This window comes from Ambystoma mexicanum, chromosome 6p (assembly GCF_040938575.1).
Source record: "Ambystoma mexicanum isolate Mex_15411 chromosome 6p, UKY_AmexF1_1, whole genome shotgun sequence".
In the NCBI taxonomy this organism is placed as follows: domain Eukaryota; kingdom Metazoa; phylum Chordata; class Amphibia; order Caudata; family Ambystomatidae; genus Ambystoma; species Ambystoma mexicanum.
Window position 1 is genome coordinate 764,189,465 of NC_090935.1, and position 24,806 is coordinate 764,214,270.

Sequence of the window (24,806 nt, forward strand, 5' to 3'; positions counted from 1 at the left end):
TTTACGTAACGATCTAAATAAATTGATATTTTCTTAAAAAGGGTCATTGTCCTGACAATGTAAATGATAGACTTATTAGGCAAATTCAATTGTTGAGGTGTTAAATCCTACCTGAGATGTTTCTTATGATGGATTCACCCCCTCACTTTTGGTCTTGGACTTCTTTTTACCTCTTTTGGCTTTAGATATTTTTGTTGGGCCAGAAGGTCCTGGTTGTGAGGGAATCAAATCTAAAGTCTCTATAAGCGCTGTTTTCATAACAGGAGGATTAAAGGACAGAAAACAGTGACATGCAGCAGACTGTTGCCTCTAATGAAAGAAGAGAGAAACCCAAACTGCAAATGTACCCACAAATCAGATAAGGAGAAACAAAGCAGATGGGAGAGGTGCTGGGCCCAGAGAAATGCACTGGAAAGAGGACAATGACAGAAGAGCTGGAGGGAAGCCATGGAGATTCCTGGATGGATCCCATGAGAAACCGTATCTTCTGCTTCATCTAAAAAAGATCCCCAGCCATTTCATAAGGACCGGCCCACACGGCCAGCTGAAAAAAGGAACTAATTTATTTTATTTGCACATTTGTTTATTGATTTTTATTTTTTGTTGAAAATCAAATTTTATTGACATTTTTGGAGTTTCGATCCATCAACAATAACACCAACTGATTCAGCATATAAGAGTTACATTTCCCCCACCCGCTCCCTCCCCTCGGAATGCAGTTCAACTAGAGTCCTCCAGAACGTTTCCACCACTGGGAGTCTCCTGCGTGTTCACATGTTTTTTTAGCTTCCATGGGTGAGCTATCGACCGTATTTATTGAAGAAGGGCAGCCAGATCCCTTCTAAATCTGTCCTCGTCTCATCTAAGAGGTGAGTCAGGTATTCCATGTTGTAGATGAACCTTCCCTTTTGCATCCATTTCTTCTCCGTGGGGAGTGTTTCCCTCTTCCACTGTTGAGCTATGCAGCATCTTGCCACCACCAACAGAGTGTGGATCTTGTGACCCTCTGTTTATTGATTTTAAAGCAAAAAAAAGAAAGAAGGCAAATCAGATTACATGACTGAATTATGGTGCACATGGTCATCAATTATAGCAAAGCCCACCCCACAGGTGGGATGTAGTATTGATAGAAAACAGCAAATCAAACAAACCAACGTTCCATACATAAACCACACTTGAGTTACAGGTATAGTAAGGTGGTCATAGGCTTGAGGATGGTGCAGTGCGGCACATGGCCTAGGACAACCAGAGAGAAGATGAGTTTCTCAGCATACTCTGTGTTTGGGGCCCACTGGGGACCATCTTGTCTCACAATTCCAAGAACGGTTGAGGTAGGCCACTCATGGTGGTTTATCATCAGACAGATGAAACATGGAAACAACCAGCACTTTCCAGGCCACAAAGGTTAGAAAAAAGGAACTAAAAAAGTGTTTCACTAATAGAAAGACACATTGTTTGGGAAGTGTAAGAGTAGCGAACCCCAGCAGGTGATAGTTCTCTATCATCAGAGCCAAACAGAAAGGAGACAGGCAAGACAGCAGGAGAGACCCAGAACTCCTTGCTGCCTGACAAGGAGCAGCCAGCAAAGATTCAGAGTACCTCTCCAGAAGCCATGGAACTACATAGAGGGTTGAAGTACAGCAGAGGCCAAATCTGCAAAACTCATATTTACATCAGTCAACAATATATCCCTTAGTCAACCCAGAAGATGGGATAGCCCCTATTTAGCGTAGTTGACCAATAGTGGAAAAGGCAGTATATTCACTAAAGGGAATGATAGAAAGGAAAATGAGGAAGTGCAGGGCAAGAGGTCCCTTAGAGAGTATACATATGTCACCTGATACATACACTGAACTGGAGTACTCTTCCCCAGATTAGAAAGCAATGTGTCAAACACTATCCTTCTGGTGGGAACAGGCAGATAAAGGAGAACAGTGGTAAAGATGTGGCTGGGTGTTTTATCCTTGGGACTTTGAGCACAGCAAAGAAACAGCCGATTTCTCTATCCGTTAGCCTGGGTTGTACCTTAAAGATCCTGTGGGAGACCAGTATCAACACATGTCCACCTCACCACTATATTATTTATCCCAACCTGACACTGTTTTGAAGAGACCACTCCCAAATAGGGAACTCTGTTTTGGGTATAGGTCAACCTTTATTCTCTTTTGGGATTTATCCTACCCCTTTGCCTGATTTTATCACTAAAACATTTGAATCTTATGTTAAGTGTCCCATGGTCTGTCAATCCTCAACACAATTTAACTGTATTCTTTTTTGCAGCATAATTAATTTTAGAAATTCCCAGTGCTCACAGTTAATCTTTATTTATATCAAAGCCTCAATCTATATAAACTGCCATAATGTCACTATGAGAAATCATTCCCAAAAGAAGTTGTTGATACAGAGAACAATTACAAGTAACACATCTGATTTTCTGAAAATAATCGGATATCGTATGGTTTCAGATAGTCCGGATATTGTCATGATGCATTATCCTTCAGGGTTAGTCAGCAGGGCAACATGCCATACATATATAACATAAACATGCATTATTTCATCTTATACCTGAAACTCTAGTATCATGTCTAATAAAGGTCTTTTAACTAGGACAATAAACGTGTGAGACAAATGATGACACGTCAATTTTCTTTTCTAATGAGAAAACTTCGGAACCCCTCCTCTAAAATGTAACATCTTTGTACACACCATACATTGTATTGTGAAAGCCTTATGCTACATCATTAACTAAAGAAAAATCTTTAAGAATATAGGTATACATAGTTGACCCCATCAAACACCTTTTGATCATCTTAACAGCTCACTGCCATCGGTACCTCAATATCCCTAACAACAGAATTTAAACTCCTATGGTTTTGTATTGTATTACTTTGTCTCACAAGCACTTAGTTAGACCAATCATATGTATTGAGTAGGTCTAAGGAAGTGGTGAGGCTTCATGAACATTTTATTTTAATCTAAGATAGTGAACAACAGGACAGCAAGATGGCAGTTTTGGAATACAGCTTTGTTCATGTGCTGAACACAATCAGAATCTCCTCCATATGGACGGAGATGGAGTTCAATTGGCCAATACTCTTTGCTGCTGTCTGACTGCCATTGAGACATGATAGATCGACCATTGGCCTAAATTTAACTATGCCAAGGCAGAGGTTATCTTTGTTGGTGGCCCCCAAGATCTGTGGGTCCATCTTTTTGGTCTCAGTCAATGGACATTCACCCTCCATCAGCCACGTGGGTAAAAAATGTGGGCTTCAACACAGACACATTAACATCTCTGGTTCCACAGATTAATGCACTTTCTAGCACATGTTTTTATCATCTGCACATTATTTCCAAAATAATACCTTTTCACTGCTTCACTGCCAATCCACAGTTGTGGTGACTACCATCTAATTTAGATTGACCTTAAAAGGGTCACTCCTCTGTTCAAAAAACATCTCTGGATCGCAAAGACATAGCTAGATTTTGTCCATTTTCTCAACTCTCCTAACCGGGAAAATTAATGGAAGCTATAGTGGCTGCTTAACGTCAGGCCCTTTGCAAGGAAAATACTTGTTTGGATGATTTTCATGCTGGTGTTTGGTCTGGGTATGGCACAGAGTTAGCGATGGTGGTGGCTATTGATGACCTAAGGAGAGCGGTTGATGTGGTGGTATCGGGACCCTTATTTTGTACATCTCTCTCAGGCATTTGGCACTGTCAACCACTCCACCTCTCCTGGGACGGCTCTTCTTCCTGGATACAAGTTATTGGGTATTGCGCTGGCTAACCTCTTTTTTAACAGGCCACACTCAGTCAGGGGCTTTGCCACCTTCCCACTCTACTTTACAGCCTATTTGATGTGGTATCCCATACGGGTCCTTTCTCAGCCCACTACTATTCAACCAGTATATGAGGCCATTGCCAGATCTTGTTAATACCACAGAGCCCAATTCTACATGTACACTCATGACACCCTGGTCATCCTACATCTGGGGGTGACTTGGATGCGTTAATGGAGGACGTAAGATTATGGATGAACAGGAAGAGACTAAAATGTAACCCTGCTGAACAGAGGTGTTGCTTTATCAGGCCTTCAGGCAGACTAAATAGTCCATCGACAGCTGGTACTCAAGAGTGTTGGCCCTCAGCAATGGGCACTTGTCCTCATTCAGTGTGCCCAGGTGAGCAATTTACTCGTTTCTTTGGGCTCTGACATATATATATATAAAACTCAAAATTTCAGATGTCACATGACTGCTTTTTCTATCGCCTCATTCTGTGAGCATGTTAGATCACTGCATTACAATCTATCAGGGCACAAAATGCAAATTATCCCAAATGTGACCTCAAGAATTCTGTTAGCACTAAATCCAAGAGACCATATGTCCCTGGTCCTGTGGATTCTGCATTGGCTACCCAACAAAGTAAGGACTGAATTGTAAACTCTTTTTATTTATCCGATCAATCAGGCCCCAAATTGCTCCAGGGCAAACTCAGGCCAAATATCCCAAATTGTAGGCTACCCTCCTCTTCTGTTTTACTCGCTGTGTCTCACTTTAAGCTGTCACGTTGGGACGGCTCTTTTTTTCTATGCAGAAAGCCATGTTGTCAAAACTCAATGCCATTCAAGTTGAGGACACTGGAAGATCGTAAACAGTTATGAACTAATCAACAAACAGTTCTTTTTCCACACTATTATCTGTCACAAAATGCTATCTTCCTGTACATTACAATCTTGGGAAGACCAAACTCTCTTTTTTCAATGGCGGTGACTGTTTTTCTGTGCTATGATGCCTCTTTGAGGAGAGTGTGACCTTTACATAACAGATTACCATACTAATATAGAAATTCCTTTTACTTGGGCTTACCTATATCCCTCAAAGGCACTTCAATTATTCAAAACACTGCAACAAACTCTTGAAATGAACAGGTGTATGGAACCTATTTCCCCTATGTTCAAAGGTTTGCACTTGCTACCAGTCCAGCCATGGATTGTGTTGAGCTACTGCGTATCACTCAGTCTTCTATGGTCTTGGTGCGCTATTGATCAGAGAAAAGCTAAAACACCATCTTCATAGCAGACGGTATCGCACTGGTGCAGGACTGCTTCTGTGGATCTCTAGGATCTGCAAGGATAGAATGGGCAATATTACCTTCTCTGTTATGGCTCCTTGCCTCTGGAACGCTCTTCCGTCTTCAAGATTTATAGACAAGGACAGCTGTTTTCAGAAGTTACTAGTGACTTAGATAATTGTCCTTGCTTATTTGTCTCTTTTAGACTAGCTATACAATGTATAGAGCTAAGAGACCTATGGGTAATCATGCACTCAATACAACAATGAAATCAATCTAATTGCCTTATCGTAGGTTACATGTGGAATTTATAAATATTATTCACCACCATCAGGCTGGTTTTTAGACCCAGAAGAGGAATGCAGGGCATGGTTTTCTCCATGTTGGACAACATCAGGTGGATGATAGATGGAGACCACGTCGGGGCATAGCAACACCATCCTCCTGGGCCATTTTCCTTGTATGGGAAATCCAGGACACAGTTATTAATTGGCTTCTTCATGGGCCGGTTGATGGCCAATTCAAATCTAAAGCATTAGACATCCAATTGGTATCCTTCAGGCACATACCCTTTTCCATCTGCATCTTCTGCCTCCAGCAAACATTATGCATATGAACAAAACCTGTTTCTATGAGTATGCAGACAATAGGTAGAACATTTGCTATTTATATGGCAATTAAGGGGCTATACAAAATAAAATACAGAGATAGGTGACAGTGGTTAGCAAATGGATGGATGTGAACCACCTCAAATATTATGTCTTAAAAATTAGAACTTTAATTTGCATGGCAACTTCGCTCAGCTGGAATCCTGAACTGTTGAGTGTCGCACTGGGCAGCTTTCCAGAGCTGGGTACTGAGGTTAGGAGCCTTAGATTCCTGTTCGATAACCATATGGATCTAAATCCACAAATATACAGAATTAAGCATACATGCTTTTGGCAAATGAAAACATTTGGAAAGTTTCTGCTGCTCGTTTCTTTCTCCTAGCAAGTCACACTTGCTAAGGCCTTTCTGTCCTGGGGGCTGGATTACTGAACGGGCATATGCCAGTCAACAACACCACTCTGTTGACGAGCTTCAACCAGTACAGAATATAGCCACTCAGGTTTACCTTATGCTACCAATGCGAGCCCATATTACCTCTGTCCATTGTCATCTCTATTGAATACCAGTGGGAAAGAGAATGAAGATTACACAGGCTTAAAGCACAGGGAGACTTGATTCTATTGAAGACAAGGAGGCAAGCATTATAGTTCAACTTCTTTAATGCCACCCTACAGCAGCCCTTCAAAATGTATACATCTTTTTTTTAAAAACAACTAAATTCAAACACAACTGTGGAAACCTCAAGAGATGGAACTACTAATCCCCATGAGTCCCCTCTCTTGAGTAGTTTTTCTTTCATTGTTCACCAATCTGATCTCCTTCCTTCGCAGCATGTCTCATACTGCCAAGGTCCTTTCTTCTTTTGGTGATCTGAAAACTGCCCCCATCTTTTCTCATAACAACTCTTAGTAACTGAAACAACTGTCCATAAGAGCTACTCCGATTAGTTCCTTTGATGGGAACTGTATGATCCACTCTCATCACATTCAGGCTACCCTCAAGGCCACACTCTGCTTCAAGTACTTCTCATCCATTCTTCTGTTCCTTGCCCGTGGAACAGGAAATGAAAGTTAGGGAGGGAAATATGCAGTCACTACGTTGTACTTAGCATAGTCACATCCAAATAGAATTATTACTGCTCCAATATCTGTGTATTTTGGGAGGGATAATGCTCGCCTATGTGTCTTTATAAGACCAAGACTCCCAGTGCTGTAAGCCTCTGTAATCTTCATTCTATGTCAAGACTGGTTGTCAGCGTTATACTTGTTCAAAGCTTTCTATCACTGGTGCTGTGACTGATCAGATTGGCTTAAAGTAAAATGTCTTAAAGGTGGAATATTTACACCAGTTCGCTACTTTAAGATGTCCTGTAACAAAACCCCTGCTGCAATGCCTTGGAGGCCGTGGCTCCATTGACTGAATGCGTGCCAAAGACTGACAAGTCAATGCCTGCTCGCTCCATTATCTCTCTCAGCCATCTGGCTATCGTCACCGCTGCTACTGCATGAAATGGCATCCTAGGTACAATCAATAGCTATGTCACTCCTTGTGGTCTCACATTCGATGTCACTCTCTCATATTCTTAATACATTGCACCACACACATCTTGACATCCTCTAGGAAATACGGATAAGAAATCAATGATGAGTTGCATTTAGTGCGTTTTGCTATTTGTAAGAGTGCAGAAGGAGGAGAATGACACAAAGGTGACATGTTGATGCTAAAGACTTATCTATATTTATAAAAGTGAAAAGGTGTGGGTTTGTGGCTTGGCAAAGCATTGTTCCTTATACAATTCCAGACTGTTTCACCAATCTGCCCCAAATTTTGCATAGTTACCTGTTAGGACCCTCCAGACAATACTGGCTACATGACATGTGGACAACCCACCACTGTCCCTGGATTTTAACACCTTCACACATGAGACGGTTGCCTGAAATCAGCAAAACATCAATGTGGTCGTAGGAGGAAACAGTCCTCAACCGTAGAATGTGCGGTTTCTGGGACATTTGCACTGCAATGCACTGCAACAAACTGCACCACGCCATGGTGATGCAACAGGTGGGGAGAGCACAGTAGCTCCCAGTATGCAGTAGCACACCAACTCTCGCCTCCACACAATGTCTGCTCTGTGGTAAGTCAGCCAGCCACACATGCTCGTTCTCAGTGCAGTTGACTTCAGAGTGCAAAGCACATCAAGCGATAAGCGAATTGGAACAGCGACCTACAGGATAACTGATTTTCAACAATTGATGAGTGTTGTCATGCCTGTCCATAGAACCAGTTTTAAATAAAAAGAAAGGGAACATTCTATCTGTCCCTATTTCTATGAGGGGCTTCCCTGCCTCAACTAAAGACAAAAAGGGGTGTCCGAATGTCCGTTTAACTTAAGAGCCCACCATACTATGTCAAAATCTCTAGTTTTGTCCCTCACACTTGTAACTAAAATAGATAAGGGGGAAGTGTTCCCTGCCCAGGAGACTGGCTCCCTTCTCCTGGATTTGTGATCACAGTTCACTTTAATAGTTCTTTCCAGGTGAATGACTCCTTTCCCCAGTTTGCAATGTTCTTAAACAAAGCTCCAGTTCTGCTCACCAGGGGGAATGACTCCCTTCCCATGGTCAAAGGGTTCTCAAACAAAACAATGTTCAATTCTCGAGCAGTGGGTATGTCAGGGGGAATGCATCCCTTTCCAATACTGGATGACTGTCTTCTTCTATCACTTTGTATCTGAAATTATACTTGATAACCTGGGGCAATCACTCCTTTCCCCTGGCTGAAAGCTTGTTCTCGCTTCCACCACTTAGTATCAGGAAGATGGTTTCTACTTCTGCTTCTTCTCAATATAGTGTGCCAGTCACACCACCCAGGGGGAATGACCCCCTTCCCCTGGGTTCTTTAGCATCTCCTCTGTTATTCACCATAAAGAGATACAGCTGAGGCCAGGTCCTAAACCCAGGCTCTTTTTCTTTGACTAGTCCTGCGTCGTTAGTCAAGGCTTGGAGAATCATTCGCCGACGTGGTCATTTCCTTGGCTCCTACAACAAACCATCGCCAGTGAAGTCAGCACAGCTGGTGAGTTGGGGAGACTGATACCAGACCTGTCTGTGTTGTAGCCAAAGTTGCAAGCGGCAACATTGTATAATCATAACTGAAGAGAACAGTGTATGAAACCTATGTGGCGAGCGACACAAATATAATTAACCAGCGGATGAGTGATTGGACTTAGAAGCCAAGATACGATACCGAAGGTAGAGTGGTCCGGCACCACGTGGGTGCTCATTCAAAGGTCTATGTTGGGTATCCAGCTGAAAGGTGGCAAATGTGATGAATGATAACTAATTGTATAATTTAAGTGCTCCTGCAATGGATCAAGCAAAACCCTGTGCACATTTAAAACACTTTGATAGTTGTTGAAATCGTATATGAAGTTGGTCCGAGCCCGGCAGAGGGAGATCAGCTAAAAGCTTTTGGATAAAGCAAGTTTGTGTAAAGTTCGGAATATGAGCCTGACTGAGGGGGATCTGAGATCTGGGCCCGACCTAGACGGATCCGAGATCTGAGCCCGACGGAGGGGGATGCGGGGTGAACCATGAGTCACCCGAGAAAGAACACCCTGTGAAGAATTACATGCATGAATAGTGTACAAACATTGTGGTGAAAGGATCTGAGCTGGGCTGATGGAGATCTGAGGTGAAAGGTCAATCGCCTGAGAAATTGAGTTTGTATGAAAATCTAAAAGAGGAAAGGAACTTATTGTTTGTTTGTTGCATCAGGCCCTCTGAATCAATTTCAGGTGCAGGTCATTAGGAAGCAGCATAAGCAGCAGGAGAATGCAGAGGCCAGAGTCCCAGCGTTTCTGAAAGCGGGACGCATGCAGAGAATGTGGTGGAGGTCAGAGGTCTTAGCAGATGCAGAGGATGCGCAGCAGGAAGTGGTGTAGAGCCCAGCAGTCCTGAGGGAGAGAGAAGCTCTCCGTGTCCTGCATATTGCCCCGGCGTGAAGTTTTCACTGGAGCTCATGTGGAGCGATGCAAGCTCCACTGGCAAACAACGCGAACAGCAAAAGGCTGACCGGAGCGGTCAACCTCCAAGAAAGTTCAGACGGGCTTGGAAGCAGAAGCAGCGAGTCAGAAGACGAAGCCAGGAAACACTGGTGAGTTGGCCTGATCTAGGTGACCCCCAGGCACTCCAACGTAGACTTCTGTGTGAGAAAGCAATGTTTGAATACTGAACTTTTAAATGAAAGCAAACTGGGCACAACTCTACTAGTGCGAAAGGTTGAATAGGAAAACATTGTAACCCACATTACCAAAGCCAACAAGGGGCAATAATAAAAACAAAAGGGATACACGTTTCCTAAAGAAGGTTGGGGGCATTATAACCTCCATTGTCAAAGCCAAAGAACATCAAGACTATGTGAGTGTAACCGTCCCAACATAAGATACCATGTGGGAGAAAGTTGTGAACTACATTGCCAACAGCCAATAGGTTATGTAAAATGAAATCAGAGATTGCATTAGAAAAGCCCACCTTGTAGAAAGGATCAAGGGGGAGAGGACTATAACCTGCGTTGCCTGGGGCAAAAAGACCAATGTGAGAATAATTGTCATTGTATACAGTATACTTGTGGAAGAAGTTGTAAACCCATTGTGTTGCAAGTCAAAAGACTTACCCAGGAAACAGTTGTTGATTCAACTTTGCCTATTATGGATTTAAGTGTGGAAAGCATGGAACAAACTGCACCACAATGTACAATTTGTAGTAGTAGGAGTTTTTATCCTGGCAGGAGAGTATACCAGGAAAGGTATAAAATAGTGGTTAGTCCTGGCTGGCGAGTGGACCAGGAAGAAGATGATTTGATGTACCGTGAATGTGGTAAATGGATGTGGTGGACAATAAGTGGCAATTCCACTACTATGTATTAATGAACTGTTGCATAGCCATCCTAACTAAACTATATCTTTGTGAATGAAACATCCTGACTAATGTGTTGCTTAGAAGGAGAAATACGATGTGATACAAATTAATTGGCCTTCAGAGAAAATAATAATTATCTTGACTACTCATTTGTATGAAGAACAAATCTATTTGGTTTGCCAAGCAGAAGGTTGTGGAAACTTTTAAAAATTGTCTTGCAGAGTGAGAAATCCTTTTTGGAACTAAGAAAGTCACTTTGCCAAGTGAAGGACATATGGAATGAAAAGAACTTTGTGTTATACCTGGAGTGGAACTTTCCTGACCTTGAACGCTGGTTTGAAATATCCTGAACTGATACAGGGGAAGCAGATTCAGCCCTGGTCATAAGGATTACTTTTTATAATTGTTATGTTTGAATGTATACGTTATTTTATGACGAGCCAAATAATTCATGTATGATTTTGTTGCATGTATAAGTGTGAGGGACAGACCTTTTTGGACATTTGGTCATTTTCCTTTAGTCTTAGTTTGCTAGGTAGGGAAATCCTTGATAGATTATGGAAATATAGGCATTTGTTGCACCCTTACAAATTAATATTTGATTTTATTTACTGTGCATTTATGTGGTGCCTATATACACGTGTTTCCAGGCACAGCAAGACAAGAAATGGGAGGAGGGACATAGGAAAAAGAAACAACAACAATGGTTATATTGACCTTGTGACAATCCTACTGTGCAAGTGCAGACAAAGGTGATAAATACAGGGCGAAGATGGGGAGAAGTATAGGGGGTGTGAAGAGCAGTAGTGGCGGGCTAAATGGGGTGAGCAGTGCTGAAGGGGCCAACGAGGGCAAGTTACAGGGGAAATAGGGGAAGGGCAAAATAAGTGCAGTGGACAGGGTGGACAGATTCAGATTAGTCTAGGGAAGGGGGCATGAGGGCAAGTGCTGGAAGGGTATGCTGGGGGAGACTGGTCAGGGGTGGTCTGGTCCCCGTGTGACTCAGGAGGGACCAGGCAATAGCTGCAGCGGGACATTAGCATGGGAGGGGGAGAGGGAAGGAAGAGGAGAAAAGGAAGGTCTTGAGAAGTTCCCCGAACTTAAGAAGATCCAGCTTTAGTCAACTCAACCTACTTGCCTGCCTCGCATTTTTGAACCCTCACATCACCAACTGTACTTGCTCCTGCAGTGCCAGTTTATCCTGAGCCAGGATGAGAATAAAGTCTAAATACACTATGATCCTCACTCCTCTCTCTCTTATGGCAGCTGATACTGGTCTCATAAGCTTGGTGAAAGCCCACAGAGCTGACGATAGAATGAAAGGTAGACTCCTGAACTGCCAAGATTGCCCTTTCCAGATGAACTTTAAATAAGGACGTTGTGCGGCCGCTACGAGGATTGCAAGATAAGCGTCCTTCAGGCCCATCCTCACTAACTAGTCTCCTTTCCTGAGGATGTCCCTGAGGAGATGTGCTCTTGCTCCATGACAGAGGCGTAGCCAGCATTGTCTAACAAGTGGGGCCTGAAGCTAATGTAGTTGGGCCCACCGAAGTAATATTAACATCTGTAAATGCCCACACAGTGCTGCTGAGTGGGCTTTTACATGTTTTGGGTGGGCCCTGCCCACTCAGGCCCTACCCTGTCTACGCCTCTGCTCCCTGAGGTCTTCTCTGTAAATTATATCAACCGACTGAGCAGCCGGTCCTGGAAAAAACTCAGTTGGGAAATATTTTCCAGATGGAAGACTGCCTTCTCTAGTGCTGTGAATGTGCCAACAAACTTGTTCATCTCCTGAGCAAATGCCTCTCCGAATAGCAGGCCCTTTGCTGCCTCCCCTGCCTCATACAAGGCCAGGTCTCCTGACTTGTTATCTATTTTTAACAAAAGGTTCCTTCTCCTCTCAGATGACAGAGCATAATCTGTGTTGCCTAGCAGGCACACTGCCTGCTGGGCCCAGTTGGCAATCAAATGCATGTCTACTGGTCCTCCAGTGTTGTTCACCCTCTCTGCTAGGTCCATGACCTTTGCAATGGGATTGGCTAGATCTAGGAGCATATCTTGGCCTCCCTTCCATGCTCTGGCCATTCCTTTTCTCAGGTCTTTAGATGTTTTCATCACAAAGGTGACGATAATTTGAGGATCTAGTTCTGGCATTTCCACCACCTTGCCCGTTAGCTTGTGCCTTGGGCTTTCTGCCTTCATGCAGAATCTTGCCTCATTCTCAAAAGCGTTGTGTAGTTTTTGTGCTGTGTACAATGTTACTCTGGGAGATGGCAGTCAGTAGGAGGACCTAAGATGCCTGATGCTCTCTGGTTCGAAAATGTCCATAAATGTCCTCATTACCAACCTGTCCTCTAGCTCCTTCTTTATCTTTCTTCTTACTGCTCTTGTTCTGTTTGGCAGAGCGTCAGTCTGGCTGATCTCCATCAGATGATACATCTGTATCCCCTGTATTTTGCATCCCTGGGGAAGGGGTAAGAGGCTGGGAATAGCCAAGCTTAGAAGGAATGCGCCAGCCGCCCCTTGGGGCTGTCTTTTCACCCCCAAAGTCTAACTCAGGGGAGTAGAAGAGGATTTCCTCTTCCGGGTCTAATTACTGCCCCGTTTAACAACCCTTCTTTGGGGGTGTCCAGTGGATGCCCCTTCTCCTGGACAGTCTGCTCTCCTCTGCTTCCCCTCTTGGTACTTTTCTGTACTTTTTAGTGCACAGCAGGGCTTCTAGGACTTCCAATCTGTCCTGCAAGGGTTTCACCCCTGGAATACTGCTTCTACTACGGAGTCCCCTTGCACCGTCTTAAAACTCAATATAAGATCCCTGTCTTCTTCAGACAAGTATTCATTTTACCTGCCTCACTCCACTTGCCTTGATTGTCTTCCAAATACATCCCACAGGATACAGTACAGGATATAGTACAGATAGTACAGATATGGTACTAACACATGCCCAAGGCCCGAACTCAGCAGCGCATGTTTTTAAATCACTTAGTTTGCAAGTGTCAAGGCTCTCTGGTCTTGCTCGAGAAATGTTCTGTATTTATCGGGCCACTCCTCTATTGGTTGTGCCTCCTGTGACATGAGTCAAAGCGACCTTCTCTATTGTGGCTGTGAACACCCTCTGGCGGTATAGAAGAGCGCAAGCCTGTCTCGCCGACCCGGCTCACGTTCACGCTGCGCTGACGTCCGTACTGCTTTGTCGGTTTCCTCGTGTCTCTCGGGCGCCTCTCTTACTTTGTTAAAGGGTTGTGGATATATACCATACATCTCACCTGCTCACTGTACGCACCTCCCTCAGTAGTCATATAATGTGTATACCTTGCCTGCGTGCCCCACGTACATCATTAAGCAGCTAAGATGCTGTATTACTGCTCACGGCACCTCTTACTATTCTGATACACATAATAGCCCACTGCACAAATGATTTTGAGTCTCTTATTCAATCGCATTATCTCTGCTACGAATGAAGTACTTATCTGCTTGAAGAGCAGCAAAAGAAGAGGAAAGGGCCCGCGCAGATGCGATATGCTGGGTAGGAAAGAGATAGTATTGATGAACTCTGATAGGAAAGGAAAACTACTCAAGATTGGGGACACATGGAGACTGGTAGTTGCATCGCTTGAGGTTTCCATAGTTGTGTTTAAATTTAGTTATTTAAAAGAAAAAGATACATACGTTTTGAAGGGCTGCTGAAGGGTGGCAATAAAGAAGTTTAAAGTATAATGCTTGCCTCGAGTCTTGACATAGAATAAGATTTAAAATCTTAAGTCTATAGCACAGAGTGGTGCACAAAGATAACCTAAATTCTTAACAAGACAAGTTACTTAATTACACCCCAAATTGTTCGACTCGCTATAAGGGTGGATATAGTTTAACCATACGCAAATTCACACGCCTTAAATGGGGTGGCCGCTTTTTGTCATCAGAGGCCCCTTCCCTATGGAATCCACTCCAAGCTTTATGGAAAACCCTCTGTGTTTATTAAAGTTCCATTTCAGATCAAATGGTTATGCTTCCTGCCACTAGTGCAAGATGCTTGTGTGAGGTGAATACTACGCATTAGATGTGTTTTAAGCATAACATGACATAAGGTATTTGGAAATGCTGAATCTCCATTTCAGCTAACCAGCGGAAAAGATTCACCGACTGCACTAGGTGGAAATAAAGGATGTCATTTTATAATGCAGTAGTAATTTCACAGGTGAAATCACTGAGTTGGAATGTGGGAGCAACACGATCAGTATGATTGTGTTATTATGGCTCCTCTGGAGTCTAGATCACTGAGGCATGACTGTGTATCTTGCACGAGCTGTAGAAAATATCATGGGAGCTCCAGAAAACATGACTAGTTTGCACTCTTCCAATCTTAGAAAGATGGTACCTGAAATATTAAAGTTATTCACTGTAGTGACTAGAGTACTCCTCGTCATTAGTGCCCTTTCCTCCATTTCCTTTAACATGGGGACGATACTGGAACCTTTGGCAGTGAAAAAATGAGCTTCCCCCTTTAAATTTAATATGGCGCGTGGGGCTGTGGCCTCCAGTGTGGGAATGCCCCGAAATCCCACCCTCTGGCACCTCACCCCCTTTTTTACACATCAGATGCGTTAATACCTGGCTATGCTGAATATTTTAGCCCCTGGCATACAAGCGGGGGAAGGTGGGTGGGACGTAGGGAGGAAAGGGGACTAAGGACTATGAGTACTCTAGTCACTACAGTGAGCATCATTAAGTACTCATACATCCCATAGCCTTTCTTCCATCCTTGTGGGTGATTCCACCGAACAAGACCATTGGGTGGAGCTGTGACAAATTGCCTCATACTTAAGAAGCAAAAAGGTTCTTCAGAACCACCTGACCGAACTCAGCATCCCACGTGGAGCTGGTATGTAGGGAATAGTGGTTACAGAAAGCAGACAGAGTGGCCCAAGTAGCCACCCTGCTGATGACTTCCCACCAAGAAGCATGTCTCTGAAAGCCGACAGACATAGCCTTTGCTCTGACCGCATGGGTATGGATTCCAGCGGGAACCATCTTACTGATGGCCGTATAAGCCTCTGAGATGGCCTGGAACATCCAACGGCAATAGAATCTTTGGAAGGCTGGGTGCCGGGAGACGAACCCCCAAAGGTGATGAACAACGCTTCAGACTTCCTGAAAGGTTTCGTCCGTGAGAGACGGAACTTGAGCACTCTCTTTAGGTCCAGGAATGCAAAGCCCTTTCAGACTCCGACTAATGGTTTGGAAAGAACACCAGCAGGCAGATTTCCTGATTCAAATGGAATGGAGAGAACACCTTTGGCGAGATGTTTGGTTGGGTCTGCACGATGACCTTGTTGTTATGAAAAGTGGTGAAGGGCTCGCACAATGACAGCCTGCAACTTGCTGACCACTGCCTTGAGTGTTTCCAGACTGATGTCCACCGAGGCCATCAGCTAGAAGGGATTATGCTGTAAAGGTCGCGAGTAACAACCTGGCTGGGTCCGGATGCTCCACTGCCCCGCCCTGCTGCATCAGGAAGTCCCTGCTGGGGATCGGGAGATGGATAGGCCCCTAGGAGCACAACTGCAGCAGTTCCGAGAACCAAGCCCTCAACAACCAGTGGGGGGCGATCAGGATGAGGCTGCAGCCCACTGAGGCTTGGAATTTGCAGAGGGTCCGCTGGAGCAACGGAAGAGGAGGAAACACATAGCACCTGTGGCCGTGCCAGCAGAGCTGGAACATGTCCCCCATAGACCCCCGTCTCCGTCCTGCCCAAGAAGCAAACCGCAGGCACTTGGAATTCAGAGGAGATGCGGAAAAGTCCAGATCCAGAAACCCCCATCTATGGAACTGGGGCAACAAAAACTTGATGTGTAACTCCCATTCGTAGGTATTGAACCCCAGGCGGAAGAGCTTATACGCTTCTGCATCATTGCCCCCCGGGAGATTGACCGAGAAGATCCATATCCCCTCTGACAGGGCCCATGCCCCAAATTGACACAGCCTCCATGCACAGGAGGGGAGGAAAAGGTGCCACCCTGCTTGTTCACGTAGAACATTGTTGTGGAATTGTCGGTCCTGACTAGAAACGCCTTGTCCCTGATTAGTGGTAGAAAGGCCCTGAGCGCCAGGCCCACCGCCCTGAGTTCGAGCAGATTGATATGCAGGAGGGCCTCTGCCCTGGACCATGCACCATGAATCGAAAAGCCATCCAGAGTAGCCCCCCAGCCCAAGAGGGAGGAATCCATTGTCACCACCAGAGTGGGTTCTGACAGGGTGAATCGGGTTTCCAATGACACAATGCAGTCCAACAGTCACCACTGAAGATCCGGAAGGAGGGGTAGGGATTATTTCCGACTGAGAACCCGTTTGCTGGTCCCAGTTGGTCACCAGGTGGAGCTGTAGTCGTCTCATCTTGAGGCAGGCGTGCCGAACTGTGGGCACGCAAGACCACATCAGGCCCCAAAGGTGCTGGAACCAACATGCCGAGTTAGTCGAATTGACCAGAAAGTGCCCCATCGCCTTGGAGAGGGAGAGGAGCTTCTCGGGTGTGGGGAACCCCCGCTGCACAGCTGTGTTCCTGCGCACCCCAAGGAACACCAGGTCCTGGGTGGGAGTCAACTGCGACTTCTGCCAGTTGAGGGAGAACCCCAGCTGGTAAATAACATCCGCCAGTCATTAGGAGGAGTGCACTGCCCCTTTAGGCGAGCTCAGGGGAGCTGCCCCTCACCAGCCAGTCATCCAAATAGGGGTTAAGTGATGGCCCTATAGGTGGAGGAGACCCGATCCTACATTCATGAGTTTCATGAACACACGAGGGGCCGAATTAAGGCCGAATGCAGCACCTTGTACTCGAAGTGGAGCAACATAATTGTGAACCGAACAAATTTCTGTAGCGGCTGGTAGAGGGGGATATGAAGGTACGCTTCCTTGAGATGTAGGGAACACCTCCAGTCCCCTGTGCACAGAGACTCGGCTATGCATGTTGGGGTGATCATCTTGAAGTGTTCGAGCAGTAAAGATAGGTTGAGGAATGACAGGTCCAGGATTACCCTCAGGCAAGCCTGGTTATTCATGGGTACTGCAAAAATCCTGGAGTAGAAGCCGGATCCCCGGTCTGACTGGGGAACCATCTCCAACGCCTGCATGTTCAAAAGAGAGAGGATCTCCTGCAACAGCGCTTGGGCCCCTCTCTAAAGCATGAGAGGAGAAGGTAGTAGAGGAAAAGGAAGAGAAAGACTGAAGACCGTGGAGACTATCGAAAGACTCCAAGGACTTTTGAAACAATGCTTTCAGCTGTCCGTGAAGCGAGCGAGCCGGCCCCCTACAGGAGAACTATGTTCCCTGACCGTTACATCATTGCTATTTGGCCCGACAGACGGTAGAGGAGGAGGGGGAGTGGGAAAAGCCCTGCAATGTCCTTTGCTGCTTCCTCCGGTGGTCGCTGGGGGACCTGTCTGACCGCTGCGTACTGTGGTCCCTAAACTGCCTAAGGCAAGGACTTTTGCCGTGGTGTGGTAAGGATGGCCAGGGACTTAGCGGTCTGCGTAGAGGTCTTGTTTTTCATCAGTTGGTCATCCGTGAACGAATGAAAAAGGTCTGTCCCCTCAAAAGGAAGGTTCAGGATCCTCTCATGCACATCCGAGGAGAATTTTGTGGGATAGATCCACGGCGTCCATCTAATATCGACCCCCATGCACATCTCTCTGCTGGCTGTATCAATGTGGGAGACAGAGAATCCATGAGGTCCTGCTGAACTGCATGGGCCTCTGCCAGACTGGCCTTGAAGGAGGCCAGTCTCTCCAGAGGGCGGTTCGACAGGAACGCCCCGATCTCTCGCCACATCTTCTGGTTCGCTGCGACTAAGAGGGCATCAGCATTGGCCTGTCGCAAGTGCAGACCGCCGTTAAGATAACAACACTTTCCAAAAGACCGAAGAGCCTTGTCTTCCTTGGATGGACACCTGGAGGCGGCACCATCCATGGACAAGGACGATGGCTTGGAATACAAGGACTAAAGAGTGTGATTGAGGATAGGAGTACAAAAGCCTAAAATGGCTGTCCAATTTCTTGTTCATCTGGGCGTTGGCCAGGGCTTTTCTCAGACCATTCTAGCCACTGACAGGAGATCTTTCTGGAGGGTAATGGCCGAACGGCTTGTGGCACCAGGCCAGAACCTCTGCCAACAACCCCAACTCCTGGGGGGCTTGTTCTGGCTGTGGAACTCCCAAATACTCTGCCAAGCCCTGAAGACGGTCATGAAATGCCTTCACTGGTGCTAAAGGCTCTTCGTCCTGTGTGCCATCGTCCCCTGCCCCTTTTTCACAGACTGAGGGGAGTCTGGGTTGTAGGAGCCAGAGGCCCCCCCCCAGCTCAGCATCCCGAAAGCGGCTGGTTATCAACAGGCAAATATGTGGGAGAAGAAGGCGTTCGTGGTACAGGAGGAGGAGGGCTCAGAAGCACCGACAGGGCCTGGACTGGGATAGGAACGGGCTGCGGAACTGGTACTCCCAGGGAGACCAGAGGATGACCCAGGGGAGGCCGCCTAGGACGCATGACCTGTGCAACCAGCTCCTGGATGAGGCCCTTGAGCAGCCCTGACATCTGAGGGGAGCGCATGAGGAGGAGGAAAAGCTCAAAAAGTGATCCTGGCATGCTGGGCAACCTTTGCTGATCAAAGCGTCAAAGAGCCTGGGGCGTGTATCCGTAAGGCTGAGAGGGGTATCCCTGAAGAGACCATCCGCCTGTGCTGTAGGGCACGCCACCACTTCCCGAAGGAAGGGGACTGGAACCTTCTTGCAAGGCCCACTCAGAAGGCGAAGGAGCCGGTAGAAGCCCCAAGTCTGAACCCAAGATGGCAGTCGGCCTTGCAGGGTCTGTCATGTGCATGTGCTTGTCTGCCATCTTTGGGCCTGGCGCCATGACCTGGGAGGAAGGGCGCGCTGACCCAGTGCCACGTGCTGGCTCAGACATGGAAGGGCACTCCTGGGCCCCAGATCCTGAAGCAGGAGCATCGACCTCAGAGATGGCTCCGCTAGGCCCAGAGACCTCAGCTCGTGGGCGGGTAGTCAAATCGCTCTGGGGGATGACCTCAGAGGCTCCTGGAAGCAGAACGCGAGGATCCTTTGCACCCTGGAACAAAGGAGGATGCTGAGCTTGATCACCCCTCCGTGGACTGCCCGGAAGAATCCCTGCTGCTCTCAGCCTAGGAGCTTGGTACCTTACCGGCCTTGGGTCTGTCGACAGAATGCCCGGAAGAGCCCCTCGCCTGAGAGCCGGTAGCCTTGATGGCCTTGGGTCTGCCAGAACCAGAATCCAAGGTTTGCTTCCCGGTGGAAGCCCCTGAGAAGGAGTCTGTGTGCTGAGGGGCCTTGTTAAACAAAGGACCTACCTTGTTTTGAGGTGGGGTCCTGGCGATGAACTCTTTAAGATGACTGGGAAGAGAAGAATGGAAGACATGCACTGGGGGAGGCAAGGCACCGAAGGGAGGTGAAGACAATCAAAAAACAAAGAAGGGGGAGCACGCGGAAAGCTGAAAAGGTTCCTGTGCCTAGCTGCCAGGTCCGACACTGTCCATGTGGAAAAAGGGAATGAGGTGAAGGGCGGGTTCTCAGGGGCATTCCCACGGCGGGGTTGCGCCCCCACACTCTACGCTAAATATAAAGAGGAAGCTAATTTTTTTTGCTGCCAAATATTCTGGTACCCTCCCCCTTTTTGGGGGACGCCACCAAGGATGGAGGAAAGGGGACGGGACATATGAGTAACTGGTTTATCAGTAGAGCAATCAAATACCAAAAGGAACAAGTTACTTACCTATAACTGTGGTTCTCCAGCATGGGTCTGGCATGAATTCACATGCTCATGAATATTCCCCGTCGGCAGGCTGGGAATCCTTGGTAAAGAAAAAATCAGTATCAGTTTCGTTTCTGATCTGTCTTTCTTAGTAGTAACCAATCACTGATCTCTGGGTCATATTGCCCCCAGCCAATGACTGCCTTCTCCCTAAGCCCCGCCTCTGGCAGCCATCCTCAGATTTGGTAGCACGCCAAGTGGCAGTATGACCAAGTGAAGAGCCGCAGAGGGGTAGGTGGGAGGGTTCGCATGTGAATCCATGCCAGACCCATGCTGGAGAACAACAGTTACAGGTAAGTAACTTGTTCCTTCTCCAGCATGGGGTCTGGCATGGATCCACATGCTCATGAATAAAAGAATACATAGCAGTATACACATGCACAACCACGGGAGGTGGCAACAGGCTCAACATTAAGCAATACAACCACTCACCATTAAGCATCTCTTACCTCCTCACCAGGCTCACCTTAAGCGAACAGGTTGCGCAGCACTGCTTGGCCGACCCCGGACTCCTCCCTGGAGTCCCGATCGACGCAGTAGAATCTTGTGAAGGTGTGCGTCGACCTCCATGTAGCAGCCTTGCAGATGTCCAGCAGGGGCACACCAGACAGGAACGCCCTGGTAGCAGCGATCGCTCTGGTCGAATGGGCTCTCGGACGGCCGGCCAGCAGTCGGTTTGCCAACCGGTGACAATACATGATGCAGCCAGAGAGCCATCTGGAGATGGAAGTCTTTCAGAGAGCCTTCCCTTGATTCACAGACCCAAAGTTCACAAATAGTTGTGACGTCTTCCGAAAACTCTTTGTGCGGTCCACGTAGAACTTCGGCGCTCTAGCTACATCAGGTCAGTGCAAAGTCCTCTCAGCCGGCGTCGAAGGCGACGAGAAGAAAACTGGTGACACCAAGGGCTCGTTGAGGTGGAAGTCCGACGGCACCTTGGGCATGAAGGAGGGGTGTGTCCTCAGCACCACCCTTGTGTCATGAAAAGTCAAGTATGGAGGCTTGCAAGATAGGGCCTGAATCTCTCCCACTCGTCGTGCAGAGGTGATGGCCACGAGGAACGCTGTCTTCCATGACAGGAACTTCAAAGGCGCCGAATGCATAGGCTCCAATGGGGCCCCCATGAGCCTGGTCAGCACCACATTAAGCTCCCACGCCGGGGCAGGAGCCTTCAGCGGCGGGAATGATCGGAATAGTCCCTTCATAAATTAATTCACCAGGCAATGGGACCACAAGGACGCCCTGTCGTCCTGGTATATCGGGAGATGGCAGCCAGATTAATTTTTATGGAGGCATGAGCCAGTCCAGCCTTGGCCAGCAACAGCAGGTATGGCAGCACTTGAGGGGCCGTAATTCGCAGAGGGTTGATCTGTGCACGGCACCAGACAGAGAACCTCTTCCATTTATGACCGTAACACTTGAGAGTTGAGGACGCCCTGGCCTTTGCAAGAACCTCTCTGCAATCAGCCGGGATATCGTACCCTCCAAACTCTAGCGCTGCAGGAGCCAGGCCTGGAAGTTCAGCGACTGTGGGTCGTGGTGGAGAATGGCCCCTCCTTCCCTGGAGAGAAGATCCGCGTCCACCGGCAGCCTGACTGGCGGGGATGTTGACAAGTCCAGAAGGTCTGGGAACCAGACCTGCCTCGGCCACGTCGGTGCGACGAGGATCATCCTGCACCTGGACTTCTTGAGCTGGTTGATGAGGCGGAGCAGCAACGGCAATGGAGGGAACACATATAGAAACAGGCCGTCCCAAGGGAACGAGAAAGCATCGCCCATGCTCCTCGGCTGTGGGAACCTGCTGGCGAACCTCTGGCACTTGGAGTTTGTCGCCGTCGCGAACAGGTCGATCTGGGGTTTGCCCCATCGTGGGAAGAGTCGATCCACTTGATCCTGGCGCAGTTCCCACTCGTGGCACGAGCGCAGCTCCCTGCTGAGTGAGTCGGCGATGGTGTTTTTTACTCCTGCCAGGTGGAAAGGAACCAGAAACATCCCCTGGGCGACGGCCCAGTGCCACAGATCCTGGGCTTCCTTGGATAGGGCTGGGGATCTGGTGCCCCCCTGCTTCCGTATGTAGAACATCGTGGTGGTGTTGTCGGTGAAGATCCTCACCACTTTGTCCTTGAGGGACGGGAGGAATGACTTGAGCGCCCAGAACACTGCTCGGAGCTCCAAGATGTTGATGTGAAGAGACCTCTCCTCCGGGAGCCAAAGGCCTCTTGCGTGGAGATCTCCGTAGTGGGCCCCCCAACCCTCCAGAGAGGCGTCCGTAGTCACCGTCTCTTGAAACGCCGGGGTTTGAAAGTCTGTGCCCGTCGTGAGGTGAGCCCGGGTGCCCCACCATAGGATCGCCCGACGGAACTCCTCGTCGAGGGGGATCCTCTCTTCGAAGCAGCCCCTCGCCTGAAACCAGCAGGCATCGAGGAACTCCTGTAGCGGACGCATCCGAAGTCTGCAAAGGGGCACAAGGTAGATGCATGAGGACATCATCCCGAGAAGGGACTTGATGGACCTTACCCTGGCCACGTCCGTGGCTAACAGGTGCCGCACCTTGACCAGGATGGTCTTGGTCCTCTCCTCTGAAGGGGAGGCCAATTGCTCCACTGTATCGCGCTTTGCCCCCAGAAACAGTGCTACTTGCGATGGAACCAGGTGGGATTTGGGGTAGTTGATGGCGAACCCCAGCTCCATGAGCAACTGGATGGTCCTTGCCGTATGATCGACGACAAGTTCCCTTGACCTTGCCTGGATTAGCCAGTCGTCCAAGTAGGGGTAGACGTGGATCCCCTGCAGGCGCAGCCGCACCGCCACGAGTGCTAGGCACTTGGTGAAAACCCTGTGTGCTGACTTTAATTCGAACGGTAGGGCTCTGAATTGGTAGTGGCGTCCCTTAACCACGAACCTGAGGAACTTCCTGTGCCTTTTTAGAATGGGGATGTGGAAGTAAGCATCCTCCAGGTCCAACGACGATAGGAAGTCGCCTTCCTCCAGCTGTCCCAGCATGTGCTGGAGGGTGACCATCCTGAATTTCTGCACCTTGATGTATTTGTTTAACCGACGCAGGTCCAGGATGGGGCGCCAACCGCCTGTCTTCTTTCTGATGAGGAAGTACCTTGAGTACACTCTGGAACCCCGGAGGCTCCTGGGGACAAGCTCGATGGCACCTTTCTTGAGCATCGCCCTTACTTCCAACAGTAGTTGAGGGATGTGATTCTCCTTCCGGGCCATGGGAGGAATGCAAGAGCACTTCTTTAGGAATTCCAGTGAGTGCCCGTTGTCCAGGGTGTCCAACACCCAACGATCGGTGGAGATGGACTCCCACACTCTGATGAACTTCGTCAGCCGGCCTCCCACCGGGGTGCTTCATGGGGGCCCGACAACCCGGCCGGGTCAGTCTTGCTTGGAAGCGACTTTGCCGCCTGGGCCTCCTTGGCAATGACGGCGGGAACCCCCTTGCTTGCTGCAAACTCTATAGGCCTCCTGGGAAGAGGAGCGGGCCACCTGGCGGTAAGTGGAGGAGCCACCGCTGGATCCTTTGGAGGTACCCTGTCTGCCTCTGGGGCTCCGAAAGGGCCGTCGCTGCTGAAGCACCCCAAGGGCCTATGCCGTCTCCGAGTCGGTCTTGATGGCCTCTAGAGACTCATCCACAGCCTTACCAAAGAGGTTGTTGCTGTCGAACGGCATGTCCAACACTCTGGTCAGGACGTCCTGGCGAAAGTCTGTCGCCTTGAGCCATCCTCGTCGTCGGAGGCAAACTCTGTTGCCCAGTTGGCGAAATACGGTATCGGCAATATCCGTAGCCACCGTTATGGCGTGATCCGACGCCACCTCGCCCTCCTGCAGAATTTCTAGGGCCTCCGCCCTTTTGTCATCAGGCAGGAAATCTAGCAGGGGAGATATCTTGAACCAGAGCTCCCTTTCGTAGCGGGCCACGATCGCTAAGGCATTGGCTGCCTTAATCGTCGTTGCCGCCGACGAGATGACTCGTCGTCTCCTAGAGTCCAACTTCTTGCCCTCGCTGTCCGGCGGGGAAGTGGAAGTTGAAGCCGCCGCGCCCGCTGCCTTCTTCTTAGCCGCTGGCGAGACGACCGAGTCCGGCGTGGGCTGGGCCCTGAGGCACAAGGGGGCGGCATCGGGGACTCGGTACTTCTTCTCGTACCTGTCCCTCTTGGCGGGTGTCGTGGCAGGGTTCTTGAGGACAGCAAGAGCCCCTCGTCCCAGATGTCGTCGACTAAAGGCACCGCGAGGACCGTCTTCCTCTTAGCCTCTCGTCGTTGGTACAGAAACCCCTCCTTTTTCTGTTCTTCAGGGCAGAGCTGTAAGAGCTTGGATGCCCTGGTTATCATGGCGTGAAAAGAGCCAAACTCGTCGGCTG

General features: G+C 48.1%; 1 protein-coding gene across 6 annotated transcripts in view; it reads right to left on the reverse strand.

Moving 5' to 3' along the window:
- Positions 1–561: 561 nt before the first annotated feature.
- The window catches only part of KIAA0825 (KIAA0825 ortholog), a 2,662,507-nt gene continuing 2,638,262 nt past the window's right edge, over positions 562–24,806 (reverse strand). For 4 of the 6 annotated variants that reach the window (XM_069627636.1, XM_069627637.1, XM_069627638.1 and 1 more), the window contains one exon: positions 562–1,006. In XM_069627636.1, the coding sequence (XP_069483737.1) occupies positions 859–1,006 (148 nt within the window). In that variant the 3' untranslated portion in view covers positions 562–858. The remainder of the gene's footprint in view (positions 1,007–24,806) is intronic. The other 2 variants (XM_069627640.1, XM_069627639.1) reach the window with 1 other exon arrangement.